General features: G+C 48.3%; 1 protein-coding gene across 1 annotated transcript in view; it reads left to right on the top strand.

The window, feature by feature from the left end:
• LOC139233965 (alpha-2,8-sialyltransferase 8F-like) overlaps positions 1–18,725 on the top strand; it is a 72,103-nt gene extending 53,378 nt beyond the window's left edge. The window contains exons 5-8 of the mRNA XM_070864675.1: positions 3,414–3,558; positions 4,819–4,931; positions 8,751–8,843; positions 16,122–18,725. Of these exons, the coding sequence (XP_070720776.1) occupies positions 3,414–3,558; positions 4,819–4,931; positions 8,751–8,843; positions 16,122–16,611 (841 nt within the window). The 3' untranslated portion in view covers positions 16,612–18,725. The remainder of the gene's footprint in view (positions 1–3,413; positions 3,559–4,818; positions 4,932–8,750; positions 8,844–16,121) is intronic.
• Positions 18,726–20,523: the final 1,798 nt, after the last annotated feature.

Here is a 20,523-nt window from a genome sequence, read left to right as displayed (position 1 = left end):
TGACCTGGATATCCCGCCCCTCACCTCCCTCATTGGGACTGCTGATGGCTGCTCCGTCTTCATCTGCTGCATGCAAATGGCAGCAGGGAAAAGCACACAGCCCCCAGGCCCCGATTGGTTGCCCTGGTAACGGCCCGAATTACTGCCTGCTTCCTGGGGCCTGGGGTTGCCAACCCTCCAGGATTGTCCTGGAGTCTCCAAATTTAAAGAATAGTTTCCTGGACACGGTTGGGAGAAAGATCGTAGGAGCATTAAAAAAAAAGTGTTTTTTCTTTTCATTTTTTTTGAACACTTTTATTTATTACTTATAAAAATATTGGAGATGGGAGAAGAAAAGGTTGTTTGACTAGCGGGGAAATTGCAGACAGGAGGTCATGTGACAAACATAAGAAATAGGAGCAGGAGTAGGCTATTTGGCCCCTCGAGCTGCTCCGCCATTCAGTAAGATCATTGCTGATCTGATCCTGGCCTCAACACCGCTTCCCTGTCCGCTCCCCATAACTCTTGACTCCCTTATCATTCAAAAATCTGTCTATCTCCGCCTTAAATATATTCAATGACCCAGCCTCCACAGCTCTCTGGGGAAGAGAATTCCAAAGATTCACGACCCTCTGAGAGAAGAAATTCCTCCTCATTTCCGTTTTAAATGGGCGACCCCTTATTCTGAAATTATGCCCCCTACTTCTAGATTCCCCCACGAGGGGAAATATCCTCCCTGCATCTAACCTGTGAAGCCCCTTCAGAATCTTATACATTTCAATAAGATCACCTCTCATTCTTCTAAACTCCAGTGAGTACAGGTCCTCCAGGAATATGTCCAACCAGAGTTGGCAACCGTATGAGGGCTGACAGGTGGAAAGTAGCAGTAGGTCTGGGGAAGTGGCAATAATAAGAACATAAGAACAAAAGAAATAGGAGCAGGAGTAGGCCATTTGGCTGCTCGAGCCTGCTCCGTCATTCAATAAGATCATGGCTGATCTGATCATGGACTCAGCTCCACTTCCCTGCCTGCTCCCCATTACCCTTTATTCCCTTATCGCTCAAAAATCACTCTCTACCTTAAATATATTCAATGACCCAGCCTCCACAGCTCTCTGGGGCAGGGAATTCCATAGATTTACAACCCTCTGAGGGAAGGAATTCCTCATCATCTCAGTTTTAAATGGGCGGCCCTTTATTCTAAGACCATGTCCCCTCGTTTTAGTTTCCCCTAAGATTGGATCCACCTTTTCAAGACCCCTCATTATCTTATAAGTTTCAATAAGATCATGTTCTCATTCTTCTGAATTCCAATTTGTACAGGCCCAACCTACTCAACCTATCCTCATAAGTCATACCCCTCATCTCCGGAATCAACCCAGTGAATGGCTCAGAGAAAAGGAAGGAAATGATCTAAAGCGAGGCCTCATTCTGGGCCCTGCACTTACGCAATGTATTCCTCAGTGGGAGCTTTGAAACAGCCTTTAGGGTGCGTCTGTCACTTGAAATGGTGTTCCATTCCTTCTGGTGCTGCAGCAGCCCCCCGCTGCAGCACTGTTGGGATTCTCCTCTTTGCACTTCCTCTTGATGGCGGAATTGGCTCGAGCAGCTGAATGGCCTCCTCCTTCTCTTCCATCTCCAATGGCAGAGCAGAGGCCCACTAAAGATAAGCAGGAGTGCCCACAAAAATAATACAAAATCAGAATACTGCGGATGTTGGAGATCTGAACTAAAAACAGAAAATGCTGCAAATACTCAGCAGGTCAGTCAGCGTCAGTGGAGAGAAGAACAGAGTTAATGTTTCGAGTCAATGACCCTTCGTCAGAACCCTGAAACGTTAACTCTGTTTCTCTCTCCACAGATGCTGCCTGACCCGTTGAGTGTTTCCAGCATTTACTGTTTTTATTTCAGCCCACAAAAATAACCTGTGCCACTACTGTCCCGTGACCCCGCCCTCCGTGATCATGACCCCCGCTCCCTGCTGCCTACTTTGTCTATTACAGAACTTCCCTTTCCCCGCCCCCGCACCTGCTTAAAATATTGTTAAATCTCTAACTTCTTCCAGTTCTGATGAAAGGTCATCAAACTGAACTGTGTTTCTTTCTCTGTGGATGCTGCCTGACTTGCTGAGTATGCTCTAGCATTTTTCCAGTTTTTTTCATTTCAGATTTCAATATCTTGCTTTTGTTCGAGTCTGAACAAGACGTGCTGAGCACGCCGAGTGGACTTTAATGGATCCAAATTTTTCCCCCCTAATAGATATCATCATCATCATAGACAGTCCCTCGGAATCAAGGAAGACTTTCTTCCACTCTAAAAATTAGTCCTTAGTGGCTGAACAGTCCAATTCGAGAGCCATAGTCCCTGTCACAGGTGGGACAGATAGTCATGGAGGGAAGTGGTTGGTGGGATAGGTTTGACACACGCTCTTTCTGCTGCCTAATCTTGATTTCTGCATGCTCTCGGTGATGAGACTCGACGAGCTCAGCGCCCTCCCGCATGCGCTTTTTCCACTTAGGGCGGTCTTTGGCCAGGGACTCCCAGGTGTCAGTGGGGATGTTGCACTTTAACAGGGAGGCTTTGAGGGTGTCCTTGAAACGTTTCCTCTGCCCACCTTTGGCTCATTTGCCGTGAAGGTGCTCTGAGTAGAGCGCTTGCTTGGGGATCCTCTTGATAGATAACTCTGTGATTACAGTTTTCTTTTATTGCTCAGTAGGAATCAAAGAGGCATCTCGACACAGTTTGAAGCCAGATTAAATAACACAAATATGACATTTTAAAAGTTCATGTGTCTCAGTGCCACAATCTGAATTGTACGAGGATACCGTGTGTCTGTTGTGGAAATAATTTTTCTTCTCTGTCTATCTCTTGTAATCAAATTAAATTAAAAATAAAACTGAAGTGCCGGTGCTGGAACTTGGCTTGAGTCCTTCTATCATGATAAAATATCCAGCAGTTTGTATTGCGTCTTTCAAAAGAGAAGGTTTTGTGATCGGGCGGAGGATAGGAATGATTAAATGACAAAATGGATGATGGTGCAAGGTAACGGGGATGGTAATGGGACAAGTAAAATGGGACCACAGGAAGGGGTAAATGGTTACAGCAGAACCATTACCAGCACGTGCTACCTGAGAAAATAAGAACGCTGATTGTGAACTAAAGTTGTTGAACTCAACGCTGAGGCTGGAAGACTGTAAAATGCCTAATCACTGCTGTTCCTCGGCACCATTGGAACAGTGTCAGAGGCGGAGAACAGAGAGATCAGAGTGGGAGTAGGGTGGAGCATTAAGGTGGTATTTTGTAGTTTTTATTTTCCTTCTGACTCAATACCTCCCTCCGACTCCACTGCACAATGTTGACTACGACCACAGAGATCCTGCAATGTTCGTGAGATTGGTATCGGTTGAATAATTGGGAACTGCCTGCCTTTTCAGATCAGAACTAAAGGGATGCTGCCATGCTGCTTACAACTGCCTGGTCACACAGAAGAACACGCCAGTAGGGACCGAGCTAACTTACGATGCAGAACCCAAGCAGAAAATAAAAATCACTCATCCGATTTTCAGTATTTTTCCCAAGGTAAGCGCTCTGCTTTAGAAGGGACATTGACGTTCTGTGATTGACGCAGTTTTTGCCCTCTAAAATGTTACGTTGCAATGCTGCAAACTTTGCATGTGCCTCTCAGTGCGGCAAGAATCTGAGATTGCACTTTTTTTGGCCCAGTTATGTTGGTTTGACGATCATTGAAAGTGACCTTGTCTGACAATATGCTGTCTCAGCACAGCGAGTGCACTCTCTACAGGGAGCTGGTGTGTCTGCAATGGGATGCTTCCACACAAGGAAGGAAGGAAAGCCAGTTGGCCCTCTCTCACTGGGCCAATTTCCCACAGCTTCAAGAGGCGGGGCCCAGATTGGCTTTTGCCAATATTATTAGCTACAGAAGGGCTGGCTGGGATGAGCTAAAGGCAGAATTATTCATCTCCATAGTCTCTTTGGGGCAGAGTGTTTTTTCTTCCCTGCCCCATCCCTTTTATGTGCATTAGGTTCAACTCCTTCCCTTGTCTGTTTTCACGTTTACATTGTTAACATTGAAATCCTCGTACCTTTATTGCCTCTAGAATCCATTATCCCAGAGCTCTCCTGGCCGGCCTCCCATTTTCCACCCTCCGTAAACTTGAGCTCATCCAAAACTCTGCTGCCCGTGTCCTAACTCACACCAAGTCCTGCTCACCCATCACCCCAAGTCCCGCTCACCCATCACCCCAAGTCCTGCTCACCCATCACCCCAAGTCCCGCTCACCCATCAACCCTGTGCTCGTTGACCTACATTGGTTCCCAGTCCGGCAATTCCTTGCTTTAAAAAATTCTCAACCTTGTTTTCAGACCCCTCCATGGCCTCACCCCCACCCCCTCCCCCCGCCGTCCGCCTCCCCCCCCCCCCATCTCTGCAATCTCCTCCAGCCCCACAACCCTCCATGATATCTGCGTTCTTTCAACTCTGACCTCTTGTGTATCCCTGATTTTTATCGCTCCACCATTGCCATCCCGTGCCTTCAGCTGCCTAGGCCCTAAGCTCTGGTATTCCCTCCCTAAACCTCTCCGTCTCCCTCTCCTCCCGAAAAGATGCTCCTTTAAAGCTACCTCTTTGACTAAGCTTTTGGTCACCTGTCCTAATATCTCCTAATGTGGCTCGGTGTCAAATTTTGTTCGACGACGCTCCTGTGAAGCGCCTTGGTAGGTTTTATTACGATGAAGGCGCTATAGAAATGCAAGGTGTTGTTGGACCAGGAAGCACTGGGACACCTTTCTTTTCTTTGATGGCTTGCCCTTGGTTTTCAGGAATCGTCCTTCAGCAGCCAGCAGTACAAGCGGTGTGCGGTCATTGGGAACGGCGGGATATTAGTCAACAGCAGTTGCGGGGCCGAAATTGATCAGGCCGATTTTGTTTTCCGGTAAGTTTCACAGGAACGAACAAAGGCCTTCTGATGGCTCTGCCAACTGAATGAGTTCATTCACAAGGAAGGCAGATTATTTATGCAGGGGGAGGGGAGGGAACAGGACCTACAATTAAACTGAGATGTAAAACACTAACAGCTGATCCGAGCTGTACCAGAACGTTGCTCTCCCAGTGTTCACAACAATTTCCTGTATTAAAATCAAGACTAACTCATTCTTTCCCCTGACCTCAAAACCATGCCACTCTTTGGGAGTGATTTTTGTCTGTGCAATAGTGTAAAACGGGAAAGAAAGAGAGAGAGAGAGAGAGTGAGAGAGAGAAAGAATGGAATCGCATTTATACAGCACATTTCACAATCTCAGGATGTTCCAAAGAGCTTTATGGCCAATGAAGTACTTTTGGAGTGTAGTCTCTGTTGTAATGAAGGAAACGTGGCAGCCAATTTGTGCACAGCAACTCCCAAAAACCACAATGTAATAATGACCAGATTACATAAACCTAGCTTGTGATCCCTGGAATATAGAAGGTGAAAGGGTGATTTGAGTGAGGTTTTTAGGATTTAGTGAAAGGAATTGATAGGGTAGACAGGGAAACTCTCTCCGTTGGCGGGGGAGTCTAGGACAAAGGAACATAACCTTGAAATCAGAGCCAGGCCATTCAGGAAGGAAGTTAGAAAACACCTCTTCACACAAAGGATGGTAGAAGTGTGGAACACTCTCCCACAAAAAACTAGCTCAATTAATAATTTTAAATCTGAGATCAATAGCTTTTTGCTAGCCAAGAGTAGAAAAGGATATGGAGCTAAGGCGGGTGGATGGAGTAAGGATGCAGATCAGCCGTGATCCCATTGAATGGCGGAACAGGCTTGAAGGAATGAACGGCCTACTCCTGTTCCTGTGTTCCTATAATTATAATTAAGCACTAATTCAGCTTGAAAATCAGGCGTTGGGGTGGTTGCGGGGGGTGGGGGAGGGGGTGGGGTGGGGGGCAAGGGGAGAGAGTGGAGAAGTTTACTCCACATTCAATGGCTCTGCCCCATCCTGGGTCACACTTGTACTCCATGGTAGTTCAGGCTGGGAAGGCTCCAGTGGCAGCACTGGTGAAGATCCACGAGACACTAGAGAGCGTTACATACAGAGCCGGCGTAACCATTAGGCGAACTAGGCGGTCGCCAAGGGCGCCAAAATTTGTGGGGAGCCAAAAAGCGAATCTCTCCAAGGGACGCGCTGAGAAATGGGTTCGAATCCAGAGGGAATTCTACTCACTAGAGCCCTTAGTAATGAACCTGCCTTGAGTATTTTGTAACTCATCGTCATCATCATCATAGGCAGTCCCTCGGACTCGAACAAGACTTGCTTCCACTCCTGAAGTGAGTTCTTTGGTGGCTGAACAGTCCAATACGAGAGCCACAGACTCTGTCACAGGTGGGACAGACAGTTGTTGAAGGAAGGAGTGGGTGGGACTGGTTTGCCGCATGCTCTTTCCGCTGCCTGCGCTTGATTTCTGCATGCTTATGTAACCAGGGCGCGAACGATGGTGCATTTAGTGATATATAGAACACCGAGATCCCGCAGAACTAAAAGGGAGCAGATTGGGGAGGCAGGGGAGGGGGGCACGGGGGAGGAAATAAAGGTACCCAAGTGATAATCGCCCTCTTTCTTCCTGGCGCGTTAATCTGACACTGCCCTGCACTGTTCTTTCGCTTAAACACCTTGACAGGTTTGAAGATCAGGGCAAAGTGGGAAGATTTGCAACCGGAAAAAAGATGTAGCCAGGCGCTGCTGGTTGCTGAGCAACGGGAGAGCATCAAAGTCAGTGGGTTCCCAGCTTTCCTTTTTATTTAATTTTCATTTGATTTTCTTCGTTTGTGGAGAGTGGGGTTTTTGTTTTACTGTTCACACGGCACACCATGTGAGTCACCAATCTGTCTGTTCGCCCCCCCTCCCTCCCTGGAGTAGCCCCCTCCCTGGTGTAGCCCCCCTGCCAGGTGTAGCCTCCCTCACTGGTGTAGCCCCCCTCACTGGTGTAGCCCCCCCCCCCTCCTTGGTGTAGCTTCCCTCACTGGTGTAGCCCCCCTCCCTGGTGTAGCCCCCCCCCCTCCTTGATGTAGCCTCCCTTCCTGGTGTAGCCCCCTCTCCCTGAGGTAGCCCCTCCCTCCCTGGTGTAACCCCCCCCCCTCCCTGGGATAGCCCCCTCCCTGGTGTAGCCCCCCTGCCAGGTGTAGCCCCCCTGCCAGGTGTAGCCTCCCTCACTGGTGTAGCCCCCTCCCTGGTGTAACCCCCCCCCCCTCCCTGATGTAGCCCCCCTGCCAGGTGTAGCCTCCCTCACTGGTGTAGCCCCCTCCCTGGTGTAATCCCCCCCCTCCCTGGTGTAGCCCCCCCTCCCTAGTGTAGCCCCCCCTCCCTAGTGTAGCCCCCCCTCCCTGGTGTAGCCTCCCTCACTGGTGTAGCCCCCTCTCCCTGAGGTAGCCCCTCCCTCCCTGGTGTAACCCCCTCCCTCCCTGGTGTAGCCCCCTCTCCCTGGTGTTGCCCCTTCTCCCTGGTGTAGCCCCCTCTCCTTGGTGTAGCCCAGCCGTCCTCCCAGAGACGGGGAGTGAAATCGACACGGTGATACTGACAGCGGGAGGCGGCAGACATGCTCCGCCATCCCCTGCAGATCAGCGCAGCTCAGCTCAGGTCAGATGAGGCAACCATCCAGCCCCACTCATTAAAAGGACAAGCACTGTATGAACGGTGGGCGAAAACATCCTTTAAACGGAGACAGCTCTGTCGCACAGAGTTTGGCCGCTGCTTCTGATTTATCCTTTTAAGATCCTTTTTGTCTTCTAAATGATTCCCCATTACAGATACTAATCTTGAAAATATCCTGCTCTCTCCCATCTTTATCATACTTCTCTTTCCCCAGTAAATCATCAACTCTCTGGTAACTGTGGTGCTGTATTTTATTTAGCGTCGCCTGGTCCAAACAAATGAATGAAGTGTCATTTTATATCATCTACTTTAAAATATAACAGTATTGTCCTCTGCAGAGTGAAACGTATCTGGGTCATGATACATGGATAGTCACAGGATACTCGCCAATACAGTTGTATATACTGGTGTATAGTACTACTGGTGTATGGTACTATAGGTGCACAGTTAACATAAACAGAGGTATACTTATAAAACTTATAATGTATATTATATGTGCACTGCAAGTAACATTGGACAACCTGATTATAACAACAAGTTGAATATATTTGATCACAATAGTGCCTATTGCAGCTTTTGATGGCAGGGTTTTACTGTGTTAGCAGTGATCAGCTATTGCCCTTTCTCCAGTGTTTGGAGCTTTCGAGGAATATTAATCAGCTGACTATAAGTTGTACACTTACAATATATCCCAGCATGCTGTGAGCACAGAAAATAATCACTGCTTATTTCAATTTTCCCAATTTATGACCAAACATTGTGCAGCAGGCTCGGGTATTTCCTGTCTCACGCAAGAAGCATATGGAAAAAATGAAAATCTTCTCCCAGTTTGTGGAACATCTGCTGGACAGCGTTTGGTCATAAATTGGGAACACTGAAATAAGTCGTGATTATCATAATTTTACTTTGGATATGGTAATAAACCAGCATATGTAAGACATCTTGCAATGTTATTTTCCTTTATATTGGAATTGGTTGAGGTGGAGGGGATTGGCGGGGCGCCAGGTACACAGTTTGCCGAGGGCGCCGGCCCTGGTTAAATATAATCTTATAAAGATCTAAAGTCTCCCATATATGAGCCCCTCTGGGGAGTTCATGGACTGAATGCTCATGTTGTTTTCCAGGTGCAACCTCCCTCCCATGGGTGGAAATTTCGCTCAAGACATTGGTACAAAAACAAATTTGGTGACAGCAAATCCAAGCATAATCACAAAGAGGTGAGTGGATACCGTAATGTGTGCACCGGTGAATATGCTCACAGGTCTGTAGAGCTACTGACACCCGGTGCAGAGGGGAGCGGGCAGGTCGGAGGGCCTCCTCGTAGCACTGCTCCTGGGCCTGGCCAAAGTGGCCATTAACCGGTCCGGGCAGCAGGCGGTCAAGGGGTTCGTTCAGCCCGACTGCCTGCCTCTTTTCAGCGGCTATTTTCACGCCTGGGGTGTCCCTGGAGATGGAGCATGCAGTGTCCACTGGTGCGCTCGTGGCCTTCCGCGAGAGGTGGGCACCGGAGGAACTGGAGTGCATCATCACTCCCGGCAACCAAATTTTTATTTGATTTATTTGGTTTTCTAGTCGTTGAGCCCCTTTAACAAGCAGGGCACTTGGTTAATTGTATGACATTAAATAGTTGCAGCGTTGTTGAGTTGAGTGGCTTAGCCAGTCACGTGACGTTCACAAAACTCAATAAAACCCCAGCCAGTTGGATTTAGGGGATCCACGATGAGGCAGGTGATTGTGAGCCTGGTGGATGAACAGGTAATGTGTAGTGTGATTGTTAAATCTTTTGCTAATAAACCAACTAGTTCTTAATACCAATGTGTTGCTATGAATTCTTAAACAAAGAACCCATGAAGCAAATACATTACAGACTCCTTCACCAGCTGGCACATTTCAGATGCTTTCATCCTCTGTTGAGAGGGGGATTGGGGAATTAGTGGTTTGTAGAGATGGGATGACAGAATGCAATGATGTTTCAGGTTGCATTAGGATGTTGGGTTTGATACACAAAGTGGGCATCCAACGTCACCCACGTTGTTGGAGGAAGCAACAGGGTACTGGCTGAGTGCTCCCCCACTGCTCAGAATAAGGGTCAAGCCACAGGATAGTCATTGTATGCACAGGCTGGAGGCTGACTCCCGAGGACTGTAACTTGGTAGGAACCCATGAGGAAGTACACATCTTCTCTCTTGATTGGGGATTGAACATGTCCCGGGTAGAACTAGAAAGCTCATTTGTCATTTATTGATCACCGTTTATGTGTAATGTTCTGTGCAATCACTCCATTTCAACATTTCAAACTGGAGGAATAATGGGGAAAATCTCATCAGTGATTCAGGGCTCCAAAGGGATTTTTTTTTCACTCAGGAATGGCATTCTTAAATAACTGGTCTTGCCTCTATGTTACACAGGCGGGCCGCGATTTCGCCACACGTGGGCGGGACCGATGCAGCCGGGGTAGGTGGTGTGTTGAAAGCCCGCTCTCGACTCGAGCCCGCCCTCTCTCTTGAATCTTCCCATGATTGGGCTGGTTAAGCCCACCCTGCGGGCTTCCCGGCCAATTAAGAGGAAGCCGGTCTGATGAAGTCAATTGATGACGTGTCATTAACCGGTTTCCTTAAAGGGACCATGCCCACAATGGTTTTGACAGTTCTCCCATCACTCCCTCCAGATGCTTACGGAGGGAGTCACAGCACGCAGGGAGGTCCTCTTCCCTTCCCATAGGCGGAAGGGACCTCCCCAGGACACCAACGCAGCCTGGTTGCAAATTGCAGAGGAGGGCACAAGCAGGGATATCGTCAGGTGGACCAGGCTGCAGTGGTGCAAACCTTTCAATGATCTCAGCAGATCACGAAACGTTACTGCAAAGCCACACTCAACCTCATCCTGCTGTGCCACTCATCACATCCCCATCACTCTGCCGTCCCTACCCTACCCATACACATCCTTACTCACAACAACTTACCTTGCACCTCCACCCATCCCTTTCTCTATCTACATTATCAGTTCCCATTTTCACTAATCACCCCTCACACTCACCCTCATCCTTGTCCAATCATACCAACTAATAACACACAAGGGTAGGCACTTGGGTCCTCGAGCCAATGTTCATGTATAGTTAATGTTGGTGTACTGTCAAACATTGAAATTTTTATTTTCAGGACTTTGCATTCTTGGACAGATTTGTGAGCATCTTTGGAAGTGGCTTAGTAAATTGTAGTGAATGGTGAGACATAAGGGTACCCCCCACAATGGTGATGAGTGTGAAAGGAATGGCTTGGGCATTGCAGGGATGCTTTATGGAGCTGGTGTGGGGTGGTGCCAACCTGGTGCATCATGTGGTAGTCAGGATGTACAGCATGAAGTGAAGTAAATGAGGCCATCCCTGGCCTCCCAGGCAGCAATATGGTCGGGTGCTGATGCCCTGTGTACTGTGCAGCATCAGGTGATTGCGGAGAAGGTTGGTGTTGGTGGTGATGCTGGTGTGTTTAGTGATGTTGGTGTTGGTGCCTGATCATGGTGGGATTCTGAGGACCAAGGTGAGATTCTTGCAAGGGCACCAATGCTTCTGGAATAGAATGCAGGTGAGGTTGAGATGACTGAAGCCTCTGTCAGTGGTGAGAGAGGTTGCTCCAAAGAGGTGGCAGTGAATAGAGAGTTCACTGCAATCACTTCCAACCTGCTTACAGCTCAAAAGTCTCTTCCAAACCCTGAAGGCTTCAGCTTCTGACATTGGAAAGTGAACAGCTGTGAAATGGTAGCTTTTATACTACTTCTGCAGCAATCAACTAGCCAATGTAAAAGAGAGTCACTGAGAAACCGACTCCACTTAACTGGCGTGAAACCCGAGGGATGGCAAAGCCGTCAAAAGGTTGGTAAAATTGTAAGTGCCTGCTTTTAAGCCTCTTAACTAGCATTTAAGTATCTTTTAATGATGTTAATTACCTGTCCCGCCGCGTGCTGTCGGGTCTGTTATCTGAACGGCGACCTGACAGCTGAGAAACTGACATGGAGGCGGGTTCAGAGCGGGATCCCGACCCGCTGTCAATCACGGCCATTTTGACAGCGGGCCCACCTCCAAACCCACACACATAGGGCTGGGAAGATTCCGGCCATAGTGTGGAATCATGCATACTCTAGATGAAAGTGAACTAAAAGAGAAAATGTTCCTGCTCTTCCTCGAATCGTGCTGTGGGATACTTTGTGTCCAATACCTGGTATAACTGCTGACGTGAGGCAAGCAGCTCTCTTTTCATGGCTTAGACCCTGAAGTCCTCATCTCTGTCCTGCTTGGTGGAGCTGGGAGATGACCTCCTGGGCTGTCCCTGGGCACTCCTTGTTGGGTATTTCACCACGTGCAGACCCCTCTGCCTCAGTGCCAATGCCTGTGCTGGTGCTTGGCAGGGCAGAAGAGTGTGATGGTACATCCTCAGAAGGGGCCTCGAGGAAAGTGAAAACGGACAAGAGTTAGGACGACACTGAGAGACTGGACATTAACAGGAGACAATTTTCAGAAAGCAGCTTGAAGTTGTGAGGCTTGCTGAATATTTTCTGAAGTATATGAAAGGTTAAAGAAAGAAAGACTTGCATTTATATTTGCATTTCACAACATCAGGACGTCCCAAAGGGCTGTACAGCCAATATATCAGTAGTTTTGAAGTGTAGTCGCTGTTGTAATTGAGGAAACGGGGCAGCCAATTTGTGCACAGCAGGCTCCCACAAACAGCTGGCACACCGGGGAGAACTTCCCTGCTCTTCGTCAAAATAGTGCTATGGGATCTTTTACATCCACCCGAGTGGGCCGACAGAGTCTCCGTTTAATGACTCATCCAACAGACGGAACCTCCGACAGTGAAGCACTCCCTCAGTAATGATTGATTGCAGGGCTGAGAGGACTATCCCGTGAGGAGTGATTGAGTAGAATGGCCTATGTTCTCCGAAGTTTAGAAGAATGAGAGGTGATCTCATTGAAATGTTCAATATGTTTAGAGGGCTTCACAGGGTAGATGCTGAGAGGTTGTTTCCCCTGGCTGCAGAGTCTAGAACCAGGGGTCACAGTCTCAGGATAAGCGGTTGGGCATTTAGACTGAGATGAGGAGAAATTGGCTTACTCAGAGGGTTGTGAATCTTTGGAATTCTCTACCCCAAAGGACTGTGGATGCTCAGTCGATGAATATATTCAAGTCTGAGATCAATAAATTTTGAGGCACTAAGGAAATCGAGGGATATGGGGAAAGGGCGGGAAAGTGGAGTTGATGTAGAAGTTCAGCCATGATCTTATTGAATGGTGGAGCAGGCCCAAGGGGCTGTAGAGCTTACTCTGCTCCTATTTGTTAAGTTCTTATGACCAGATAATCTGATTGAGTGATGTTGGTTGAGGGATAAATATTGGCCAGGACACCGGGGAGAACGCCCCTGCTCTTCTTCAAAATAGTGCCCTGGGATCTGTTACGTCCATCTGAGTGGGCCGATGGGGTCTCAGTTTAATGTCCCATCCAGCACACAGCACCTCTGACCGTGCAGCACTCCCTTAGTACTGCAGTGGAGTGTCAGCCTGGATTTTGTGCTCAATTCCCTAGAGTGGGATTAACCCACAACCTTCTGACTCAGAGGCAACTGTGCTATGGCTGATACCATGGTTGCCAGTAATATGTAGACACTTTACTGAGAAGTCACCAGCCTTGCCTTTCCTAATGCTCCTGGCCTTTCCTGGGCCACTGATCGCTAGAGTGTCATGTTCCACTTTGGTGAAGGCTACAATGTTGGGTAGTCCTCTCCCTCGCTTTATGTGCTGTTTTGTCCTGCAGAAAGAGAGGGTGAGAGCTAGTGAGTAGCTGTTGACTAGGTAAGTGGAGATGTGTATGCCTTGTGAATATACTGCATGTCATCATCGGCAGTCCCTCAAAATCGAGGAAGACTTGCTTCCACTCTAAAAGTGAGTTCTCTGTCACAGGTGGGACAGACAGTGGTTGAAGGAAAGTGTGGGGAGCCTGGTTTGCCAGACGCTCCTTCTGCTGTCTGTGCTTGTTTTCTGCTTGCTCTCGGCGATGAGACTCGAGGTGCTCAGCGCCCTCCCGGATGCTTTTCCTCCACTTAGGGGATCTTTGGCCAGAGATTCCCAGGTGTCGGTGGGGATGTTGCACTTTATTAAGGAGGCTTTGAAGGTGTCCTTGAAACATTTCCTCTGCCCACCTGGGACTCGCTTGCCGTGTAGGAGCTTTGAGTAGAGCGCTTGCTTTGGGACTCTTGTGTCAGGCATGCGAACAATGTGACCCAACCAATGGAGCTGGTCGAGTGTGGTCAGTACTTCGATGCTGGGGATGTTGGCCTAATCGAGGATGCTGACGTTGGTGTGCCTGTCCTCCCAGGGGATTTGCAGGCTCTTGCGGAGACATCGTTGGTGGTATTTCTCCAGCGATTTGAGGTGTTTACTGTATATGGTCCACGTCTCTGAGCCATATAGGGGGTGGATATCACTACAGTCCTGTAGATCATAAGCTTGGTGGCAGATTTGAGGTCCCGGCCTTCGAACCTCTTCCTCAGGTGACCGAAAGCTGTGCTGGCACACTGGAAACGGTATTGTATCTCATCATCAATATCTGCCCTTGCTGATAGTAGGCTCCTGGGGTATGGAAAGTGGTCCATGTTGTCCAAGGCCACGCCGTAGATTTTGATGACTGGCGGGGGGCATTGCTGTGTGGCGGGGTGAGGTTGGTGGTAAGGCCCATGCTCTCATACGCCTCGGTGAAGATGTTGACAATGGCTTGGAGTTTGGCCTCTGAATGTGCGCAGACGCAAGTGTCGTCTGCTTACTGTAGTTCGACGACAGAGGTTGGGATGGTCTTGGATCTGGCCTGGAGACGACGAAGGTTGAACAGGTTCCCACTGGTTCTGTAGTTTAGTTCCACTCCAGCGGGAGCTTGTTGAGCATGAGATGGAGCATTGCAGCGAGGGTTGGTGCAATGACGTAGCCCTGCTTGACCTCGGTCCGGACGTGGATTGGGTCTGTGGTGGATCCATTAGTCAGGATCACGGCTTGCATGTCATCGTGGAGCAGGCGGAGGATGGTGACAAACTTTTGGAGGCAGCCGAAACGGAGGAGGACGCTCCCTAGTCCCTCGCGGTTAACAGTGTCAAAGGCATTTGTGAGATCAAAGAAGGCCATGTACAAGGGTTGGTGCTGTTCCCTGCATTTCTCTTGCAGTTGTCGCGCCGTAAAGATCATGTCGTTGTATCTCGTAGTGGAAGGAATCCGCATTGTGACTCTGGGAGGAGCTCTTCAGCCACAAGGAGAAGACGGTTGAGAAGGATTCTAGTGATGACTGTGCATGTGAGAGGTGGCGAAGAAACATGATGGACCAAGCTTTGGGTCAGCTGCCCTAATATCTCCTTATTTGGCTCGGTGTCAGATTTTATTTGATAACATTCCTGTGAGGGGCCTGGAGACACTTTACGATATAAATGCTATATAAAAGCAAGTTTTTGTTCCTGTCGTTGAGTGAAGATGGGGAGCTGGTGAATATTAAGCCAAGTGCGTGGAATGTGAAGTGAGGAAGGAGGAGTTGGCGTATGCTCGGACGTGCTCGAGAATAGTATTCGTGTGCAGTGTGAAGAGAGACAATCAAGAAATGAACGTGTTTGGAATTAGAAAGGGGCATATTGCAGTGGGCACTTGAGATTGTCTGCTGAAGGATGTGATGGAGCTAAGCTGAGAGCATGAAGCAGGTCTTCTCATACCCAGACTAAGGTTTGAGGATAGCCTTTTTGAGTGAAATATTTGTAAAGTTAGGGGTGCACTGGTGAAAAACCATGGTACATTAATATACCATATCATACTGTCATAGTATATGCGTCTGTAATTTTTCTCTCAATAGTGAGATCCTGATTTATACTGGGTCTTCAGGGGATCCATAAGGCACTCCCCTGATAGATGGAAAGAAGGGAAGATTTTTCTTAGACCTCTCTCCCGCACTTTCCACCAGCCAGCTGTAGATTACTGTGACTGGAGGCCGAGGAATAGTTGGCAATGCTGTTGTTTTGAGTGGGGAATGATGCAAGGGAGGGGCCTAAAGATAGTGAGAAAAGAGGTCATCGTCATTTCGTACCTACTCGCTCTTCTCTTGGAGAAAAATATGAAGTAGTGGGAGGAGTCACAGGCTGTAACTGTCTGACAGGCCACGACATGAACACACTTCTTCCATGGCCATAACCATCTTTACACCAGACCATAGGGTGGCTAGTCCTACATGGCGGGAGGGTTTTATGGGCTGCCACAACACACCCACCGGATGTGAGAATCCCACTGGATGTCAACCCAGAATTTCAGGCTGGAGCTGTGACTCTTACTTGCTGGGACTGTCTGGAGTGGGGTTTGAACCCTGCACCTTCTGGCCCAGAGGCAGGAATGCTACCTCCAGGAAAAGGGGTTGAGAAAGAGAAAGTTACAAATTGAATTGGTAAAGATGTTGTGAAGCAATAATGGGTGTTTTCTCCAACAGGTATGCAGAACTCCATGACAGGAGGAAACCATTTTTCACTAACTTGACTGTCTACAATGAAGCTCTTCTCCTCCTACCCGCCTTCTCCTACACCAAGAACACTGTTCTCTGTTTCCGGGCTCTTTATACTCTACAAGACTTTCAGGCTAAGCAGAAAGTTGTCTTTTTCAACCCCGTGTACTTACAACACTTGACCGAATTCTGGCTCTCCAAAGGCATCCAGGTGAAACGTCTCTCTACTGGCATAATGGTCGTAAGTGTTGCACTAGAACTTTGTGAAGAAGTGTGGATTTACGGGTTCTGGCCCTTTGGGAAAAATGTTGAAGGGCAGGTCACGTCACATCACTACTTTGACGACCTGCTGCCCAAGCCTGACGTCCACTCTATGCCATTGGAGTTTTACCAGCTCCTACAAATGCACGGCAAAGGAATTATCAAACTTCAGACGGCTCACTGCCAGGCAGACTCAGAGAAAATGGGCAACATTTAAATGAAATCAGCACAACATTAGACTGCAGTTGATAGCTGGCCTTAAATGAGCAATGATGAGCTTGACTTCCAATCAGTTGGGTCTTCAGGTCCTGGGTTGCCCGTCACTTGAGCTCACTTGCCTTGGTTGGTTGGGTATTGCTGGTCTTTGGAGACAAAGCATAGATGCTTGGACATTTTGTCTATTTATCGGACTATAGCTAGAAGTTATCACATGGTCATTGACAACTAACCAATCAAAAAGTAGGATCATTAACATGAACCAACCTCTTACATTGGAAATGAGGCTGGCCCGATATACAGCTCGGGACTTATGGGAGAAGGGAAGCTCCTGAAGCGGGATAACCCCAAGAAGCAGTTGGGCAACAATATCATTCCTATGTCTTCCCCACACCTCAAGCCCTTCCTGTCTCATCATTTATTTAGTCCCTCGCTCCGAATGCTTTCTGCTGGGCCTTCTCCTTCCGGTTAGAATTCAGAACGTTTTGGCCTGTAGACTTGAATTCTAGACTGGCTGGGAAGGTTATCTTTCTTTGGGAAGGTGCTGCAGATTGCAAGTATTTGTCCCCTCTCCAGAACACACATTCAAGTTTTAGTTTTAAATTGAATCTTTCTTTGATTTTGGATTTCTGACCCACATCAGACCCCGTATTGCCAGGACAACAGTCAGACAGCATACTATGAGCTGTCTACTTATATGCCTCTCATTGTTGGCCCAGCTAGGATTGGCAACTTCATATACGGAGCACGCATGACGCAAAACTAAAGAAACACTGAGGGGTCCATTTTAATTCTACCCCAGGGAGGTGGGTAGTTAAAAACAAGCAGGCGACTTACCCGCTCATAACTTGACCCTTCTGACTTTTAGCCTGCAGGCGGCTGAGACGCCCGCCGAAAGCCACCGGGGGCCTCATCAATTTAAGCGAATTGGGGTCCTAGTACGTCAATTGCAGCTTAACCGGAACCTGAGTAAGGAAGCTGCCATGAGTTTCCCATAGGCTGAAGCAGGACTGGAGCTGGTCTGGGGCCAGAAGAGGCCCCCCAATGTAAGCGTACAATGTTCCTTTATGGGGCCAGGAGGAGCAGGAGTGTTCCTCCTGGCCCCACAAGGAAAGTCGTGGCCTCCCCTCCCCCTGGATTCCCCAACCCCCTTCCCTCCCTCCTTTCTCCACCAAACCCCTGCCCGCTCTGCCTGCCACTTCCACCACTTCTTTCTGACTCAGGTGAAATTGCGAGCACTGAGCCACGTATAACAAATGTTTAGTAGCTTTGACACTCCTCTGGCCAGAGGTTCGAACCCATTTACTTTGATTCCACTGCTAAAGCATCAAAGGGACACCCCGTGCATGCATTAGGGGTTCATGAGGACAAGTTGCACAGACTATGCTTGTGTTCCCTTGCGTCGAGAAGATTCAAGGGTTATCTAATTGAGGTGTTTAAGATGATTAAAGGAGTTGAAAGGGTCGGTAGAGAGAAACTATGTCCTCTGGTCACGAGTCCAAAACAAGTGGTCATGGCCTTAAAATTAGAGCCAGGCCATTCAGGGGCGATGTCGGGAAGCACTTCTTTACACAAAGGGCAGTGGGAATCAGGAACCCTCACCCCCAAAGTGCTGTTGAGGTTGGGAGTAAACTGAAAATGTCAGAACTGAGATTGACAGATGTTTGTTAGGCTAGGGTATTAAGGGTTACGTAGCCAAGGCAGGTAAATGGAGTTAAGGTACAGATCAGCCGCGATCAGATGGAATGACGGAACCAGGCTAAGGAGCTGAACGGCCTACTCCTGGTCCTATGTCCCTGCACTACCTACTGCTGCACAGACTGATCGACTCGGCTGGTGCTCTGCCACCTGAATAGAGAGCTTTTAATATTTGGCTGATCCCATTTCAGAAGAGTTGACAAACCCCCTTTACCAACCAGTTTATGTCTTTGTCCCTTGCGTTGGTTATGAAATTTTGTGGGATTCTCCCTCCTTCATAACTCGCGGCTTCTCATGGAGCATGTATTTAGACAGATCTCGCCCCGTTAGCTCCTAACTAAGATTCCGCTGGTCGAAGCAAAATACTGCGGATGTTGGAGATCTGAAATAAAAACAGAGAATGCTGGAAACGCTCAGCAGGTCAGGCAGTGTCTGTGGCGAGAGAAACAGGGTTAACGTTTCAGGTCGATGACCCTTCATTGGAATGTTCTGACGAAAGGGTCATTGACCTGAAAAGTTAACCCCATTTCTCTCTCCACAGATGCTGCCTGACCCGCTGAGTATTTCCAGCATTTTCTGTTTTTATTTAAGGTTCCGCTGGACGTTGAAATCCCTGACACCGAAGTATTTCCGGACCTAGGGAGTGCTGACTCTCTTCCATTTGCAGAATGATGATCTGCTCCTGGCTTCAACCCGACATACCTGACATTTAGAAACCCAAGAAGAGATCAGCTGATGCTCAGATGTCACGAGATTTGCTTTGGATCTGAAACCTCGACAGGGCTTCCTGAGAGCTCTTAGTATGAAACTGATACCAGACTTGGTTAAACATAACTGTAGTTTGCTTTTGTGTAGTTTAAAAGAGGCAGTGCCAAGAAGAATCTCTTTAATTCATTTTATGTTTATTTCCAAACAGTGGCGATAATTTCATTCATTTTAAGACACTTTGGGAAAAATCCGACTAGTAAGGCACCTGATAAATTAGCTATGGCTCCTAAAAGTTCTTAACATTATGTATGTGTATGTATATATTTGTGTGTGTGTGTAAGTGTATGACTTTTGTGTGTCTATCTGTAAATGGGTGTGTATGTATGTGCGTGTTTCTGGCTGTGTATGTCTGTATATGTGACTCTATGTGTGCCTGTGTATATGTGTGTCTATATGTGTTTGTATGTGTGTGTGAGTCTGTATATGTGTGTAACTAAATGTGTTTGTATGTATGTGTGTGTGTGTCTATATGCGTTTGTATGTATGTGCGTGTATGTCTGTATAAGTGGGGACAGTTTTAGGAAAACAGATGAATGGCCGATTTTAACTGGCCAAGTTATTTACCCGACCTGGAGCCGCAGAGAGTTGACAGGATTGTATTTTAACCTACAGGCATTGAGGACACACATTTTTACAAATGCACGTTGGATCCAGATGCCGCCAATTTTAACTCAGCGGCCCACATGGGAAGCGGCAGTAAGTTTCCCGGCAGGCCAACCCAGCAAGGAAGTGGATTTTTTTTTACTGTCCTTGTGGGTCCAGGAGGGACCAGGAGTGTTCCTCCAGGCCCAACCAAAAAAGCTGAGGCTTCCCCTGCCGCGATCTCCTCCCACACTTGCCCAATCTCAGGGCAACCGGCGGCCATGGCATGCCTGGTAGGTGATCACCCTACTTGTCCGTTATTGGTGGGCGGCCCCCAGGCCATGCGGAATTTCTACCACTGCCCCAGCTGCAGCAGGTGGGACATTGTACAGCCAGATTTAAATGCGGCCTGGCTGTTAAATGGCCGGTCTGATTCTGTAATGGGCGGGTGATAAATTAACTCGTCATCGCGGTTTAGCGCTAGAAAATCACTGGCCGATAAAATCCAGCTATGTGCGCGTGTGTATGTGTGTGTGTGTGTCTCTGCACCTGTGTGTGTGTGCATGTGTCTGTGCACATGCGCATGTGTGTGCGTGTCTGTGCACATGCGCATGTGTGTGTCTGTGTGCCTGTGTGTGTGCGAGCGCACATGTGTCTGTGCGCCTGTGTGTATGTGCGTACATGCGTGTGTCTGTGCGCCTGTGTGTGTGTGCATGTGTCTGTGCGGCTCTGTGTGTGCATGAGTGCGTATGTCTGTGCGGCTCTGTGTGTGCATGAGTGCGTATGTCTGTGCGGCTGTGTGTGCGTGCGCGCGTGTCTGTGCGACTGTGTGCGTGCGTCTGTGCACATGCGTGTGCGTACGTGT

This window comes from Pristiophorus japonicus, chromosome 21 (genome assembly GCF_044704955.1).
Source record: "Pristiophorus japonicus isolate sPriJap1 chromosome 21, sPriJap1.hap1, whole genome shotgun sequence".
NCBI lineage: Eukaryota > Metazoa > Chordata > Chondrichthyes > Pristiophoridae > Pristiophorus > Pristiophorus japonicus.
The sequence above is the reverse complement of the archived record's forward strand: the minus strand, read 5'-3'. Positions and strand labels throughout refer to the sequence as shown.